Here is an 18,997-nt window from a genome sequence, read left to right on the forward strand (position 1 = left end):
AGATAGATAGATAGATAGATAGATAGATAGATAGATAGATAGATAGATAGATAGATAGATAGATAGATGGATGGATGGATGGATGGATAGATGGATAGATGGATGTAAAATAGGCAAGAATTGTTGACAATGAATTAAAGGTGGGGAATTGTGGAGGAGACTTCAGGGTTGTTATCCTGGCAGACTGAAAGAAAAGCATTACTATCAACATAAACAGGAAAGTTAGGTGAAAAGACAGGTTTGAGAAGGAAATGATGAATTTTTACTAATAGCTCTCTGACCCTACCTCAACTATGCCCCCTTTATAAAGCTCAATGTCGAGGTCATGTTGTTTATATGATTATATTGTGAACCTATTGGTTACATAAACTCTATGTTATAAGTGCTGTTGGTTATATGTGATTAAATATAGAGGGAGACATTGTCAAATCTTCTACATAAATCCACACTGGTCATGTAAGCAAATGATCACATAGGCCCATATTCTCTCTCAATCCCCCTTACTCCCCAACACAGAGACTGAGACAATTGTGTTATCAAGAAAAAGCTGTGGGGGAAAAATTTCATGGTCTCTTGATATTCATTCGGTGCAAAGAGGCACCAGAAGGACTTTAATTAAGTACCAGTAATTAGATAGCATCCTGATACAAGGGAAGGGTAGATGTCTAAAATCCAGGAAAAGATCAAAGTATGATAACATTCACCTGCATGCAATACTAACTTTAGTTAGCCCAGGGGAAAAAAATTACATGACTTCAAGTTGCTTCCGTCTGTGAATTTTTCTTAAAGCCAGTATCCTGGGGGTGGGGGAAAGGGTGGAGTGTGCAAATGTGATTCATAAAAACCATGAGATGAAACCCCAAGGAAGATGACACCCAAGTGTAAAGTTATATCTTTGCTCTTCCTGCCTGACTTCCCCCCCCCATCTTAGATCTATGGGGTAATGAAACAGATTCTCCCTGGACCCAAAAAGGATATTTAAAGCTTTTGCTAAACATGAGTGATTCTCTGGAGCCATTCAGACTGCTTATTGACTGATAAAATCATCTGAGTTCGTATAACTGGGCTAAGGAATCAATAGAGCGCAATGCTCAGATTCCAGCTCATGATATCCAGGTCCTCAAATGGCTACTAATAATTTTAAAACTTCACAACAAGTGGCAGGTTTGTTTTTCAGTCTGTCATTATTTCTTTATTGAGAAATCTCTTCTGTGTGAAGTATATGAGCTCTAATATTCACATTCCTTCCTTTCTATCTGCTATTCCAGCTGCCACCGAAGTGTCCTTCTCCTTTGATGTTGGAAATGGGCCAGTGGAGATCGTTGTGAGATCTCCCTCTCCCCTCAATGATGACCAGTGGCACCGAGTCATTGCTGAGAGAAACGTCAAGCAGGCAAGTCTTCAGGTGGACCAGTTGCCACAGCAGGTGCGGAAGGCACCTACAGAAGGTCACACACGCCTAGAGCTTTACAGCCAGCTATATGTGGGTAAGTAACAGGGAAGCGGCTTCACTTCTCTCACCCTAGGAGATACAGATGGCTTCAAAACTACAGAAGGCAATTTCTTCTCTCACATGGGTGATTTAGGTACAGATATTTCTGTGAATTTGAGAATTAACCCTTTGAGCTTTTCTCCCAATTCTGTAATTCTCCAATCTTTCAGGAGACAAATAGCTGCATCATTTGTGCAGTGGGAAACATTCCTGGCTTAGAATCAGTAGACCTGAGTTCAGATCCATCTCTTTAATTTACTATCATTATGAATATGGGCAAGTCCCTCTTTGTTTACATATATAAAGGCCTCAGTTTTATATATATATATATAGAGAGAGAGAGAGAGAGAATGGGGCTGATAATAATGGGTATGTATGTAGCATTTGAAAGATTCTTCATGTCCTTTACATGTTTAATCTCATTTGAGCCTCCTAACACCACAACATGCATACTATAGACTTTATCATCCCCATTTTGTGGAAGAGGAAATCAAGACTCAGAAGACTAAAATGACTTGTCTATCATCACACAGGTAATAAGCAGCAAAAACAGAATTTGAACCAAAGTCTTGCTGAGTCCATCTTTCTGTCCACATCCCATGCCACCTTGTATTGTATCCTTCACAGAGCTAGGGGGTGGGGGAATGTGCTGTGTGTGTGTGTGTGTGTGTGTGTGTATTAATGGTATTCAGTAAGGTCTTTACACCAAAAACAAAAAAAAAATGCACCTTGGGGTAGGTGCTTTATAAATGTGTTGAATTCATTTGAATTGAACATCATACTTCCACCGCCTGTAAATAATAGAAATATGTGTTTGCCCATCCCTCACTAGAGTTGATAAGTAATCCAAGACTTTTTATTCTCTTTACTTTATTTCATTGGATGACCAGAAAGGCTATACATTGGATAATAAATGTAAACAAAGTTGAAAAATGTGGGCTCCTTTATAAACATCAAAATCCCAGAGAACTAGAGTCAACCACATAGGTTAAGCTCAGATATCAATGCTTTTGTTTGTCTGGGGATAATGTTCCTCAATTCAATTTCTCTTCCAAATCAGTATAAAATGAGGCCAAGTCAAAAATCTATTTCCAAGTTTGATTCTTCAAGTTTGCTTTCCAGAGTAAGAATCTGTTAGGAAGGGGTGGCTAGGTGGCGCAGTGAGTAAGAGTGCTGGCCCTAGAGTCGGGAGGACCTGGGATCGGTTCTGGCCTCAGATACTTAACACCCACACACACACACACAAAAAAAAAAAAACTGGCTGTGTAACCTTGGGCAGGTTACTTAACCCCAATTGCTTTAAAAAAAAAAGAATTTTTTAGGAAATGGGTAGTTGTCTATTGAATGGGAAGGAAGGATGTTTGAGACACTCTGGTAAATATTTGTACAACTACCTGACATTCTCAGATGTTTTGCAATTGATACTTAACTGGGCTAAGTGTAAAAGTTTACTATCTCAGTCCACTGCATAAAATTTTGAGATTTCATCCATGTTGTTTTTACTTCCAAAAGTATAGATCAGAACCATCCACAGCTGTCCTTCCTGAGTGACTCTTGTCCATTAAATGCCACCAAATTTGAAATGATTTCTAGCTATAATTCCCTCCCACTCATTAATATGGAAAAGTGCCTGAGCCATTTAAATTTCAGGCCCTTGGTTGATTTTCCAAAATAAAGAAATATGAAGTATTTTTAGGAGGTTGTATGCTCAATGGACAAACTTCAGTAACAGTAGTTCTTGTTTTATGTAAGTGGACCATTCCACAGATCTCTAGATAAAGCAGTTTTTCTGTAATACAAATTTACCCTTACCCACCCACTTCACTTAGCCTGGATAACAAAGGCATACACAAAATGGTATTGTTAGACAAGTCATAAAATGTACTAAAATGCAGATATATTAAATACTTTACCATAATAACAAACAGAATTATGAAATGAAAGGTAAAGTTAACAATGAAGTATGTAACATCAGCATAAGTGTACAGTATGTTACCCCTTCCTCACCCACTTCACCTAGCCTTTATCACTGCTGGTTGACTGTGCAGTACTTTTTATGAAGCTACCAAGAGAAATTTAAACAGTGGCTCCCTTTTTTTCATTGTGTATCTGATGTTAGCAAACAATAATATCCTCAGCTATTCTTTGAACTTTTAAAAATTTTGGAAATATTTGGATCCATATTTTCAATACCAGAAAAAAATTCATTCAAATGATGAAGAGCTTCAGCCAACTGTTTCATTGTGAACTTGTGCAGATATGGACCCACCCTCAACCCTCATCAAAGGAACAAGTGGTAAAAGGTTTCCCAAATAGCCCCAGTATTTCTGGGATTCTGAAGATTATGTGTAAATAAAAGGTCAGGTGACCTTTTCAGAAATGTGTGCCTTTAGGGACATAGTATATATCTTTATACAAACTGGTTAGATATAATTAAGTTTAGTGTAATCATTATAATGCTCTCTTCCTTTTTTTTTTTCCTTTGCATAATAAGTCTGAGCTCCTAGCTTTTAAATTTCCGATGACTTTGGGTTCAGTATTATGCCCTTCGAGCAATCCTGACTGGACTTCTTCTAAGAAGGCCTCTCCAAATTTTTCTACAGCAGTAATAGCCTACAGGAGGCTGGACCCAGAGGGAACCAGCCCCACTTGTCAATCAGTGACCTGAACTGTGAAATCCAGTTACACAAAAGCCAGCTGTCACACACTGTTGGACTGGGTATCAGGAAACGTAGTCTAATCCATGCTCTGCCACGTATGACCTATGGCAGGACACTTAACTTCTGGGTGGGAATAGAAGGCCTAGAAAAAGTCACTCCTTGGCAGCCAGCTTCTTCACCTATAAAATGAGGGATCTCGATAGGGGTTATCTTTAAGATTCCTTTCATCCCAGACATTTTGCGATTTTAAATTAAATGAGGCAGAGGTTCATGTCTTTTCTGTTTATACTCTTATTCTCTTCCTTCTCTTTCTCTCTTCTTTCCTCTCTTAATTTTGATACCTAATCCACCTTTCCAAAATGGTGCCTCTTTTACTTACATTTCTTGATTAGCTGATCAACCATTAGTGGATGGTTTTAGACATCAGTCACTAGAGGAAGGTGCACCGTTACCCAGCTTGTCTTTCAAAGGAAGAGGTTATTGTCCAGTGTTTCCACTTATGTGCCATAAATACCAAAGTATCTAGCCACAAGACACTGCTACTGATAAGGTATCACTTACCCCCTTTGAAAATGCCTAATAAAAGAAGGAAAAGGTAGTACCAGCTACATATAATCTTAAATGCAACAAGAGGACATCCTTACAAAGGGGATGGCTTGGGGTCATGGCAAGCAGTGGGAATTCAGATCTACAGCTCTTACTTAATAGAGAAAAAAGTAATGGAGGAATTTTTAAAAGCCTCTATGAGAAAATGGTTGCTGGTATTTCTGTAATGCTGCACTCAGGACTTTTCTGTGTTCTGTCCTATAATAAGCAGCTAGAATGTGGCTGGTTCCCTGGATGGCCTGGCAGTAACTTGCCCATCACAGAGCTTTCCCTAGTCATTGTCCAGGTGCTGGGGCTCACATCGCATGTAGGCAGCCATGGACCAGATTTCCTTACAGGGCTAGTGAGCATCAGGCATGCCTGTGGTCCTCACATAAATGAGGCTGATAACATGCTGGATTCAGCTGAAGCCCCTTTTGGTTGTAAAGTATCTCAGGGAGCTCAGAATATTGGCAACAACAGTGGCAGTGATGGGACTGTGAGAGAGGATTAGGATGGCTATTGGGAACCAAGCTCCTGGCAGCCCAGCTGGGGACCCAGGCTACTGGTACAGGACATGACAAGACAGGCAGCAGGTGTGGGCACTAATGGGAAGCAGTCTGGGCCTGAGTCAAGGCAGACAGCACAGGATCAGGGGCAATGAAAGGCAGAAGAGAAGGGGTCAAGACAGGCAGAGGCAGCAAATCAAATACAATGAGTAAGGACTGTAACCCTCTAGAGCTGTCCTTCAGAAAAAAAAGGTAGGTTTCCTGATAGTATCTGAAGTCATTTTGGAATCTCTTATCCTTAGAGCCTCAGATCTGCTAAGTTGGGTCAATATTCTTTCTGAAACTCTCCAGCATCTAAAGGAGTTTCACTCATTTTTCTGCCTGGTATACTTTCAAAGGAAAGAGGGAATCATCTTCATCTTAGGCAAGAGCTTTTAGTTTTGATGCCTGATGGCATCTTGTCCCTTTATTCCTCCCATTTCAGAGGCCAGATTTGTCCTGGGGCTAGGGTATTGCTGATAACTCCTTGGATGGACTGAGGAGAAAATTAAATTTAAATCAACAAACATTTATTAGGTGCCTACAAGGTATCAGGCACTGTGCTAGGTGCCAGGGATAAGAAAACCAAACCATAACAACCCCTGACCTCAAAAGACTTGTATTCTGCTAAGGGCATACATAGCATAAGTGCCTACTTCTTTATATGACTTTCCAATTTGAATGTGGGCTCTTTTAGGGCAGGAGTTGTGTTTTGCCTTTTTCTATAACCTCAGAGCTTAGCAAAATGCTTTGGTGCATAATAAATCCTTAATAAATGCTTGTTGACTGACTGACTGACTGACTAAGGCATATGACTGAGGATTGAATGTGTGATTTCATTCATATAAGGAACCCACATATGAGGATATGTCCTCTTGTAAGGCAGACAGAAACATTCTCTTCAAGTTATAGTCTTGGAGAATTGCTAGAAGGATTAAGAGATTGAATGCCCGGTTAGGGTCACACAGCCAATTTTATTCTGGCTTCAATTCTGGTTCTATGTCTACTAATGCCAACTGACTTCTCATTTGCTACCAAAAAAGAAAAGGCAAGTAGGAGATGGGCCAGAGGATAGAGCACTGGCCCTGGAATCAGGAAGACATAAGTTCATTTTTGGTCTCATGTGACCCTGGGCAAGCCCAAGCCGTTTAACCTGTCTGTCTCAGTTTCTTCATCTGTATAATGGGGGTAATGATAGCACCTTCTGACTCAGTATTATCAAGGATAAAATGAGACTGGTTTTCAAGTATTTTGAAAACCTTAAAAGTTTTCAAGTGCTATCTATTGTTTTAAGAGAATTCAAAATAACATGCCTTAATTTCAAAAAGGAAAGAGTGGTAAGAACCAGGAGATAGAAGATGGGAGGGGAAATTGGAAAAGGCCTAAGATCACAGTTGAACTGTGCTCTAAAGAAAACTTTGTGTTGTTTAATCATTTTAGTCGTATCCACTCGTCATGGCCCCTTTTTAGGGTTTTCTTGACAAAAATACTGGAGTGGTTTACCATTTCCTTCTCTAGCTCATTTTGCAGTGAGGAAACTGAGGCAAACAGGGTTAAATGACTTGCCCAGGGTCACACAGCTAGTAAGTGTCTGAGGTCAATGTGAACTCAGGAAGATGAGTCTTCCTGACTCCAAGCCTAGCCTATACTCTATCTACTGTACCATCCAGCTGCCCCATCTAAAGGGGTGCTAGAGATGCTTTATACCAGGCATAGGTAAAACAGCAGAGCACAAAATACTTGAAGAATTACTGTAACTTCTCTCTGAGGCCAAGCTTGGCTAGAGACTGTATAGGAGAACAATACCAGCCAGCCATGTCACAAAGCTCTGTTTGGTCAGCTGCTCCTCCTGTTCAGAGCATTCCAAAAGAGGGAATGAACGCTTGCCATTACCGTGTCAAATGACAGAAGGAATGGGAAATTCAGACATTTGTATGCAAGAGAAGAAAGATGACTCTATGGATGTGAAATTCACCCAGCTCTGTGTAACAATGAAATAGCAACTTCTAATAGCTGAACAAGTTTGGTGTAAGGGCATGCAGTCTCACGTCTTCTGATTAGAAACAGAGAGAAAGTGTTTGTATTCTGTTTTCCATTTCCTGTGTACAGACTCCCAGGTGAGTGACTGTGCTATCAGAATAGCCAAGCTGAAAATAAAAAATGAAACACCTCCCTACCGGAATTTGGCTCCCTGAATGAGGGCCTTGCAGCAAATCTCTAGCATTACAATGGTAAGGCTTATATAGGCCTGGAGCATTTTCGAAAGAAGAACAAAATATGCCAAACTCTTTCAACAGAAGAGGACTATTTTTTGAGGGTTGGGAGTTAATACAGGGTGAAATGTTAGGTCTAAGTCCACTTCTTTTTTTTCCCTCATCTCTTCCAAAGCAAAATTCCAGCACTACCTTTTATTAAGCGACTATTCTATTCTCAAACCATCTACATTTTTTTTCTTGTCTTCATGAAACTTATTCCTAAATCCTTTTCTCAGTTTGAATACTTCTTGATTTCCTTTGGGATTTTTTTTACAACTCTATAGCACAGAATAAAATGAAGATTGAATGCAGGTAAACAGCAAGAAATGAGCTTCTCACAAGCTAAGATTATATGAGAAACCATGCTTTACACCTGTCTCTGCACAAACATCCTTCTCTGTGCAGTCACTGGTGCCAAAGCAAGAGCCCCTCTGTCTGGGTGTGGCTCATGGGTTCCAGGGAAAGAGGGAAGTAGTCCTTCTTCCTGCTTGCTTCCTCTTACCTTCCCTCTCAAAGTTTGCCATTAATAATCAAACACTGATCAATTAGAATAATAATAATAATAATCAAACACTGATCAATTAGAGGGAATAAAGGAGAATACTAGCCACTCCCATGACCAGTTTTGTAAAATGCCCTCCTTTTCATTGGTATCTGGAGTTATTAAGTATTCTAGATGAGCAAAACTATGGAGAGTGAAAATATAAACATCTTATGGTAAGCTGGCTGTATTCTCAATCTTGACTGCGTAAACCTCAGTTCTCTCTGTCTCATGCATTACGTTTTCTGATCTCCCTCTCCTCCCATATTCCTTGGGTCCCTTGGGTCCTATCTTTTAAAAGTTCCCAAGACCAACTACCATGGAATTGCTTTCACTTTTAGGAGAGGGATGCTCTTAAGCCCTCCCCTTCCTTTGCTTTCTTACAACTCAACAACTTTGTCATTTAACAACTCAACAAAGTGAGTAAACTGTTTACAAAATTGGAGCTGCTTATCTTAAATTTATGCATTTTCAATACACATAGTTTAAACAGAAGTAGGTTTTTCTTTAGAAAATCAAGGATTTCTTTCCTAGAAATATTAGAATTCTAGTATTAGAAAGTATACCACAGGAAAAGTCGAAAGGGGTATGGGAGAAAATATGGGAGAGAGTAGATTGGAGGAGGAGATATCCTGTGGGATTGCTATTTTGGGGCGGTGGGTAGGGGAAAAATGGGGAGAAAATTTGTAACTCAAAATCTGGCAGAAATGAATGGTGTAAATCAGAAGTTAATAAAGCATTTGAAAAAAATAAAATAAAATAAATACAAAAATATTTTTAAAATAGAAAGTATAAAGCTTAGCACAATATTGGAACATAGTAAGTAGGTGCCATATAAATGCTTATTACCTTACTTACTTAATACTGCCACTGTTTTACAAATGAAAAACTGTGATCCAAAGGGATTGATAAGATTTGCTCAAAGTTGCTCAACTAAGTAAGTGGTGGGCCCAATGCCTAAATTCATTTCTTAGACTATAGAATCCTTGAGGGCAGGAAACACTTGTTGTTCTTGTTTTCTGTATGCTGAAAGATAAAAAAAAGTTGGGGTGATTTAGGAGAAATTTTATAGTTTCTTTTGTGGGTTACCTCCATACCTGTATTCAGCCTATATGTGTGTATTCTGACTACTGCATGTGACAATCAATAAGCATCTCATTAACTTAAAATTATTTCTGTCTCCTAATTTTTATGACCTGCCAATGTTTGAAGGTATTGGGTTTTTTTTAACCCTGTGGAAATAGATATAACTGAGTTGCACCCATGGGTATGAGTACTGACTGAGTCAGCAAGAGTCACCAAGGAAAGTACATTTCAGCTGCAATTCTGAATGCATTCCCATTGCAACAGTATTCTGAATTGTCCACATAGAAGGCATTGTCCTACACAAACCTTACCTTCCAGTCATCTAGAAAGCAACTTTTAAATTCATTTGTAAAACAAAATTTAAGTTATTTAGTTTGAATGTAGATACCATGGGAGTTGCTCACATTTTGAAACTGTCCTTTTCCATTGACTTGAAGTCCAGTACCCTCTCTCTCCTCTTTTTCTGTAAATTGCATATTCCTTTCCCCAGGAAGATATTGTCTGGATGTTAAAACCAGTCTAATCTAAGTTACTTTTAGATTTATGCCTTTCCTCTATTATACAATGAGATGTTTAAATCCAGACCTTATAGAAAAATCTGGACCTACCAGATATCCTGACCTCTCTAGCATGTAAATCTTTTGCTTCCTATAGTGTAGTCTGTAAGATGCTTTGATTCATTGAATGGGTGGAGATTGTCATAAAGAAAATAGTTTTCTCTAGTTGACCAACTAATTTTAAAACTTTTTCCTGTGAAAATGAATCTTTTTTATTCCACGATAGTCCTAAATTGATCTATAATCAAAACTAGAAACTCACATAGTAAAATGCTAAAACTACTCAGAATTGGCATATGTGATTGATACAAGTCATTAGAGAAGCTTTTGTGGTTCCAAAAACTCCTTTTTGATCTATCCAAAAGATTGCAGGGAACATCACTTTTACATGATGTTTTGATGTTGTTCATGTTCAGCTTTTCATGACCCCTTTTGGGTTTGTTGGGGTTTATTTTGTTGTTTTGTTTTGTTTTTTTGGCAAAGAGAGTAGAGTAGTTGGACATTTCCTTTACAGCTTATTTTACACTTGAGGAAACTGAGGCAAACAGGATTGCGTGATCTGCCCAGGGTCACACAGCTAGAAAATGTCTGAGTGTAGATTTGAAGCACTTCCTGACTTCAGGCCCAGCACTCTATCCACTGCACCACCTAGCTGCCCTTGCTTAATAAATGTTTATTGGTAGATTAGCTGTGAATTCAACCAGTCTTAGATTCAACACACAATGCAAAAAAAAAAAAAATGTATTGTCTCTTCATCTTTCCCTCCAGCATATCTTCTTTTTTGCTAAGCCATCAGCATGTGCTCAATATCTACATTCCGATTTTGCTCCCATGTCGTTGCTAACTGCCCAAGGCCTTTAATTTTTCCCTTTATACTATCCTCTTACAATCTGACTTCAAAAATATGAGGTTTTGCTTATGTAAAGCCAAAAAAGGGCTTGATTTTTTTTGCCTGACCAAGATACAATCATTCTCTCCTTCCTCTCTTTTGCTGCCAAACTCTTTACCTTATTCCATGCTTACCTATTCTACCTACCCACCTCACAAGTTATTATGCTTAAAGAGCTTTGCAAACTGGAGAAAATTACACATTTGTGAGTTATTGTTAATATATCTACTGTGTCTGCTTTCTCATCACCTAGCCCTTAACCTCCTGCAACCAATCTTCCTCCCTACCATCCCACTGATAGAAGACTTTTAAAGCTCGTTTGTGATCACCAAATGCAAAGGCTTTTTCTCAGTATTCTTTTTCATGACTTGCCTATAGCATTTGACTCTATTGGCCTCCTCGAAATTTTATCTCCTTTTGACTTCCATGCAGCTATGTGGTTCTTATTCTCCTCCTACAGTTCTAGGTACTCCTCCAATAGCTTTTCTTCCTTTTTCTACCCCCTTGGTGTGTGTCCTCAGCTCTATGATCTTTTCTCTCTAGTTTCCTTCCTTCAGATAATTCATCCTTATGTTTCAACAATCCCTTCTCCACTGATGACTCCCAAATCTGTATCTCTAGCTTAGAGCTCTGCTGTTGGCTGCAGAGGCAATCCACACCCAGAAATTCTAAGGATTACTGAAGGTGGGAAAAAAAAAGACGGAGAATCAAATTATAACAAGGTTAGGAGTACAGAGGAGCTAAAATTAGGAAAAGATACAGCACCGGTAAAGGAAAAATGGAAAAGGCTTTTTCCTAGCAGTTCAAGGTGTGTTATGAATAGCCAAAGCAAAACAAATTAGAAGCTAATTGCCAGAGTCTATCTCTTTCAGACCCAGAGACACATACATAAAACAGTGCTGTCCAAGGTCCTAGAAGAAAGCAAATCTAATACAACTTCAAAGAAGCTTGTCAGCAAATCAGACTGTGGAAGGTGATTCCCTAAGTTGCTATAATTACATTTGGCTCAGGAAATATTTTAAAGGTGGCTTATAAAAGTAGTAAGGGTACATGTTGGTATTCATTTTGTTTCATTTGTAATGTTGCTCTGAATATGTATATCACAAAAATTAGGTAACATTGTTTAGCTGTTTGTATTCAGTTTCCCAGAGCAATGCCCTGTGATAGGGAATACTAAGATAGATAATATCCTGCCCTCAAGGAGCTCAGCATCTGATTTGATTAGATCACTATATTTTCCCATATTTCTTCATAGTATAGAATAATAGAGTCCAAAATTGTGAAGTCTACTTCGGTACCCACACAGCATTTTACCCTAAGCAGTGGTAGAGTCCAAGTGCTCGGTAGTGTCTAAGTGCTCTTATCTGTAGTGGAAGATCCCACAGGCAACAAGAAAGCACCAGGGTACATAATTAATTACTTTGAGGCTGGTCTGTTTGCTTGGAATTCACAAATCCTTCCTCTCCTATATGCTGAGGCAAGGAGAAATACCATGCAGGAATGAAGATAAACTCACCAAAAATCAGGAAATGCTATCTGAAGAAATTCAGTCCAAGAAATTGGACTTCTGAGAAGTCCAACTCAGCACTCTTTGTATGTGAAATGCATTTCACATGGTGCTTTCTATTGTTGGGCTTATTGGGGCATTGTTAGTCAATCCATTTCAGTCTCCTTACAAATCTGAACTGAATTTGTGCAAGTCAATCTCTACCTTGCATTTTTCTTCCAGAGATTTAGGGCTCTCATGAATCAAGGTTTTACCTGGATTAAGTTACTAAAGTTAGAACTTTAGTAAATTTTCAGCTCACTCCCAATATACATGATATTAATCATTACTTTGAGTCTTTTTCTGTGGTCTCTATGAGCAGTTCCTACAGTTCTTTACAAAGAGTGGTGATTAAATCCAATTAAAAAATATATTGAATGCATAAATAAATGAATGAATGAGGACAAAACTCCCTTAGTAAACACTGAAAAAAATTAAGCAAAAACTAAGGAGACTGTGAGAAACTTAGGATCCCTCAGAGCAAGAAAGATTTATTACCCCAGCACGGTTCTTATTTATTATTCTTCCCTTTATTGATCCCTTAAATTTAATACCTGCTGTTTTTATTTTGTTTTCTAAATCCTCTGTAGTAATTGGCTATGATGTCATTTATTATAGATAACCACTATGTTTTTGTAATTATTTTTAATTGCAATACTTTAATGTCAAGTCATAAGATCATTAATTTTACAAATTAAGTTCAGATTTTCATCTCATACAATTTTCATAAATACAATTATTATTCAGACAACTCTTAGTACAAGGGGGTGAGCATGGGCTCCCTATTGAAAATAGAAAATTGTAATTGTTACAACTAATAAAGGTTTGTTGTGTGACCTTGTTTGATATTTTTACATGAGGATCCAGAATTTGAATTTTTGGCACTAGTTACTCTAGCAGATTCATGTAGCACACAAAATGAAAAGTTGAGCACAATCAATTAACCACATAATTTAACCATGACACATTAAAAATCATTCTCCATTGAATATAGTGATCATCTTCCTGTCAGAATTTTTCTTTATGTTAATCAGAGCAATGATGGTAAACGTTTTTTTTTTTCTGTCAAAGGCCACCTGTATTTGTAAAAAAAATAGACACAATTCATTTCACCTATATGAAAAAAAAGAAACACTAATTGTTCTACTTCCCTATTTTTTAAATTAAAAGCAAATAACAAATCAGTGGTTGACAAAATCGACTTAGAAATATACTTCAGTTCTCTAATAAAGGAATTTTTTTAAGTATGTGGAGAAAAGAGGGCTGGAAGAAAAGGAAGAAAGGTGACAGAGATAATAAAGAAAGTTCAATTCAGTAAGCATATATTACATGACTTCTCTGTGTATATAGGATGATAGGGTTAAAACTGGAAAGGACCTCCTAATCTAACCCCCTCATTTTACAGTTGGAGGAACTGAGGTCCAAAGAGTAACCCAAAGTTCTGCCAGTAGTGTCTCCCCAACTGGTAGAGCCAGGATTTATTTCCTCAGGACAAAAAAAGAAGTTCCTCATGGATGACAATTGTTTTGGTTTTGTCCTAGTATCCTGAGTATCTGAATCACAGTAGGCATTTAATAAATGGATTTTGAAAATAACCAATCATGACTCCAGAGCATTTGACAGTGTAGAATGCCTTCTGCCTTTCAGGAGAGACAGAAATCTCTGCCAAGCATTGAGGATGAAAAAATAAAACCTGAAACAATCCTCACTCTCAAGAAGCTTGTAATCTACTGGGGTACACTGATAAGTATATTGATAAATAAATGTAAAGTTTATACAAAGTAAATATTGACACAGAGCACTGGCCCTAGAGTCAGAAGGACCTAAGTTCAAATCCAGCCTCAAACACTTAACATTTACTAGCTGTGTGACCTTGCACAAGTCACTTAATCTTAATTGCCCTGTCTTCTCTCCTCCAAAAAAAAAAAGTAAATATGAAATCACTGAGAGGGGGACCACTAGCAAGTGGATTATGCACAAAAGGAGAAACCAAGAGAATCACTTGGAGGACAAAAAAGGAGCTAGATATGTACCCAGGGATGTTGAAAGAAAAAGACAGAAAAAGATGTACATGTAGAAAAACATGGAAAGTAACATATACATGCATATGGACAAAGAGAATAGAAATACCCGGAGAGGCACATAAATGTGAAAAAGCCTTCAGATGGAGAAAGGTAGCAGTAAAGGGAACCAGTTAGACCTATTTTTATGTTTGGTGGTAATTGTGCTCATGGCACACAGTTGGCTAGGATCATCAGAGGCAGTTATTATCTATTGTCCCTCCCATTTGAAATTCCAGTGATCTAAACAGAAATTTCATAACAGCCTTTTTTAACTATAAGCAAAACAAAACAAAATAAAAACTTGTTTCTCTGTTTTTATTTTCAAATTTCAAAAGTTTCTTTTGGAAATCAATCTGTGTTTGCTTCACCATCAAGTTCTGAGGGAATGAGTAGGGGTTTGGAAAATTCCTTTTGAGATTGAGAGGCATTGAGCAATTTACTAGCTTTACCCTTTGACCTAAAAAAGCTGCCATATTGCCTTATCCTTGTTCTCTGTACTCTCAGAGCTGCCCCTTCTATTCTACCTGCAAGTCACAGTTTGAAATCAACATTTATTTCTGTTCTGAGCATTTCTTTCCTTCTTGGCCCCTTTTCCTGTCCCATTCCTTCTCCAATCAAATCCAATTTTTTTGGTCTAGCTGGGACCTATTGTTGATGAGAGGCCAGAAACAACAAAAACCCAGGAGGGGGATAATACCTTTAGAAATAGAAGGTTAATTTTTTTTTCCAAATGTTGTTAGATCTGTGAAGACACAACTGTATGGGGAAAAATTTTCAAAGACTATTTTGTTTTACAGTCCTAATGTCCAATATTTTGTTTTTGCAACTATAAGTTTATCACTCCAGAGTTTCCCTAAGGCTATCTGACAGCTTAGCTTGGGCAAGGGCTCCCTGGTGTGTCAAACATAGGCTTATAATTCTCCCACACACTTCAGACCCCTCTGACAAAATAAAATAGCTTCTTCAGATCATGTTGAGGTGTTGCTTTTTTTTTAAAGACTAATTCAAAGATATTGACAGCTTTGGATAGCTATCAGCCAGAAACATCATACCCATTCAAGGTAATTAAACATCTTTGAATGTAATCTCCCTTATAGCAGACAATGAAACTAAATTGTGGAGGCCCCCAAGAGGGGGAAAAAACTCTAACTGATCTGGACTGCCTTTTTAAGTAGAGACTTCAGAAAAATATAGAAATACCTTTATGAAGAATAACTAAATTTTATGCTTTACCATGTGATCAAAGGGCAAACAAGGCCAAGCATTCCATTGAAAGGAAAATAAACAAACTACTGTAGCTCTGAATGAAAAAGGCCTAGGTAAATTTATTATTCTATACTTTAAAAAAAATAAGTGCAACATTTAGATTTTTTAATGGGTAAACAGTATCAATATTTATTATAAAAGTTTAGGTTGTTTTTTTTTTATTATTTCTACCAGAAGTCAGGAACACATGACATTCTGGAAAAACTCTACCCTCCTCATTTTAAACTGTTTCCTTCATTCCTTGCTCTGAAATGTAGGGGACATCACATCTATGTCAATCAGATACTCCAATACATCCATAATCTCACTGATTTGAATGTCTGCTCTGAAAATGTAACTCAGTTCCTCATTAGATAGAATATTGTGCCTGGAATCAGGAAGACCCAAGTTTAAATCCAGCCTCACACTTAATGATAGGACTGCTAGGTGACTCAATGGATAGAGTGTCAGGTCTAAAGTCAGGAAGACTTATCTTCCTGAGTTCAAATCTAGCCTCAGACACTTAATAGCTGTGTGGTCCTGGGCAAGTCACTTAACCCTGTTTGCCAAAATTTCCTCACTTGTAAAATGGCTTGGAGAAGGAAATGGAAAACCACTCCCTTTTTTTGTCAAGAAAACCCCAAATGGGATCACAAAGAGTTGGACATAACTGAAACAATTGAACATTTAATGATGGTGTTATTCTGGGAAGTCACTTAATTTCTGTCAACTTCAGTGTCATCAGCTATAAAATGGGGATAATAACAACATCTGCTTCCTAAAGTTGTCAAGGATAAAATAGGATAACATTTATAAAGCACTTAACATAGTACCTGGCATGTAGTAGGCACTTAATAAATGCATATTCACTTCCTTTCACAACTAGCCATACTTTGTCGTCCTGAGGGTCTCTGGTCCCAGTCCTCCCATGAGTACATCACAAGAGGTCTGCCCAATTTGCTGAAGGCCATTTTTGCTTTCCTTTTACCTCAGGAGGATACCAGGGAAGCACTCTGGCACTCTAGTCATCTACTTTCACCTTCACCACCTGACTAGCCCATATTTTCTCCCTCACAACCTATTCCTCAATGACATTTTACTTCACTTATAAAATGTCCCTCTTTGATCATACATTGCTGTTTGCTCAGAACCACTATATACACCCTTCCATTGCCCTCTGCAAACAGTAGGCATTTTTAATAGTTCAGCATCATGTACACCATGCCCCATTGTCATAGTGTATCCCCAGCAAAATGTTAGTATTTAAAGGATACACCTTGGCTTCGATAGAAAGGTAGGGCCATTCAAGGAACTTTGCAGTTTCCCAAAGGCAATCCAACCCTCCCTATCCTTTTCAAATGTCAGTCCAATTTGCTATCCACACTTAAAGTCTGTCCCATATGTCCATGCTGATAGACAAATGCTACACCTTCAGATTGTCCATTCACATGAGGAAAACATTCTTTATAGTGATTTCAGATCTCTTCCAAAAAACTGTGCCATGTTCTAGGCATTCATCCAATCAGTTCATGCCATAAACAAATAGAAGCATTACAATATACAGAAGGATGCTTAACCTTTCTTGTGTCCTGGACCCCTTTGACAGTACAGTGAAAGCTATAGATCCTTTCTCAAAATAATTGTTTTTAATACATAAAAATGAAAAACATCAAATTAAAAAGGAATTGTTGAAAGATAGCTACTAATATCCATATATATATATATATATATATATATATGTATAATATATACATTTGTATAGATACATATAGGCAGAAAGAGGAGACAAGAGGTTAGGAAGGGAGGATGGGAGAATACATCAAGGACCCCAAGTTAAGCATTCTTGATTTATAAATTAGGCAAAGAAGAGACCAAGTTATCACTCTTTGCAGATGATATGATGATATATTTACAGAATCCTAAAGAATCAAGTAAAAAACTACTTGAGACAATAAATAAATTTGGCAAAGTTGTAGGATATAAAATAAACCCACATAAATCCTCAGCATTCCTGTATATTTCTAATGAAATCTAATAGCAAGAGATAGAAAGAGAAATCCTATTTAAAGTTACTATAGACATTATAAAATATTTGGGGATCTACCTGCCAAAGCAAACCCAAGACCTATATGAACACAACTACAAAACTCTTTCCACACAAATAAAGTCAGATCTAACTAATTGGAAAAACATCAATGGTTCATGGCTGGGTTGAGCTAATATAATAAAAATGACAATTTTGTCTAAATTAAATTACATATTTAGTACCATACCAATCAATTTACCAAAATATTACTTTATAGAACTAGAAGAAATAGTAACAAAATTCATTTGGAAGAACAAAAGGTCCAGAATATCAAGGGAATTAATGAAAAGAAATGCTAGGGAAGGTGGCCTAGCTATACCAGATTTTAATCTGTATTATAAAGCAGCAGTCATCAAAACTACTTGGTACTGGCTGAGGAATAGAGCAGTGGATCAATGGAATAGACTGGGTACATGAGACTCAGTAGTCAATGACTATAATAATCTACTCTTTGATAAACTCAAAGACCCCAGTTTTGGGGATAAGAACTCACTATTTAACAAAAATTTCTGGGAAAACTGGAATATAGTATGGCAGAAACTGGGCATAGACCATTATCTAACACCATATACCAAAATTAAGTCTAAATGGGTGCATAATCTAGGTATTAAGGATGATACTGTAAATAATCTGGGAAAGCAAGGAATAATTTACCTGTCAGATTTATGAAGAAGGGAAGATTTCATGACCAAACAAGAACTAGAGAACATTATAAAATGCAAAATGGATAACTTTGATTACATGAAACTGAAAAGCTTCTGTACAAACAAAGCCAATATAACCAAGATTAAGAGGGAAGTGGCAAATTGGGAAAGAAATTTTACAACCAATGTCTCTGATAAAGGCCTCATTTCTCAAATATACAGAGAATTGAGTCAAATCTATAAGAATACAAGTCATTCTCCAATTGATAAATGGTCAAAGGATATGAACAGGCAGTTCTCAGAGGAAAAAAATTAAAGATATCTATAAGCATGTGAAAAAAATGCTCCAAATCACTATTGATTAGAGAAATGCAAATCAAGACAACTCTGAGGTACCACATCTCACTGGTCAGATTGGCTAAGATGACAAAACAGGAAAATGATCAATGCTGGAGAGGACATGGAAAAATTGGAACACTAATATATTGCTGGTGGAGTTGTGAACTGATCCAACCATTCTGGAAAGTAATCTGAAACTATGCCCAAAGGGCTATAAGTAATTTCATGTCCTTTGACTCAGCAATACCACTTCTAGAGTTGTATCCCAGAGAGATCATAGAAGTGGGAGGAAGACCTATATGTAAAAAATATTTATAGCAGCTCTTTTTGTGGTGGCAAACAATTGGAAATTTAGGGGATACCCATCAATTGGGGAATGGCTAAACAACTTATGGTACATGAATGTAATGGAATACTATTGCACCATAAGAAACGAAGAGCAGATGGTACAAACTGATGCA

General features: G+C 37.5%; 1 protein-coding gene across 1 annotated transcript in view; it reads left to right on the forward strand.

Annotated features, from left to right (window-relative positions):
- Positions 1-18,997, forward strand: part of LOC138157377 (contactin-associated protein-like 2) — a 2,155,842-nt gene that overhangs the window by 1,878,559 nt on the left and 258,286 nt on the right. Inside the window, exon 17 of the mRNA XM_069082919.1 lies at positions 1,269-1,487. Within this exon, the coding sequence (XP_068939020.1) occupies positions 1,269-1,487 (219 nt within the window). The remainder of the gene's footprint in view (positions 1-1,268; positions 1,488-18,997) is intronic.

The sequence above is a fragment of the Petaurus breviceps genome, unplaced genomic scaffold (genome assembly GCF_028583685.1).
Source record: "Petaurus breviceps papuanus isolate PSGF00001 unplaced genomic scaffold, PetGlider_PUasm1.0 112, whole genome shotgun sequence".
NCBI classification, from domain to species: domain Eukaryota; kingdom Metazoa; phylum Chordata; class Mammalia; order Diprotodontia; family Petauridae; genus Petaurus; species Petaurus breviceps.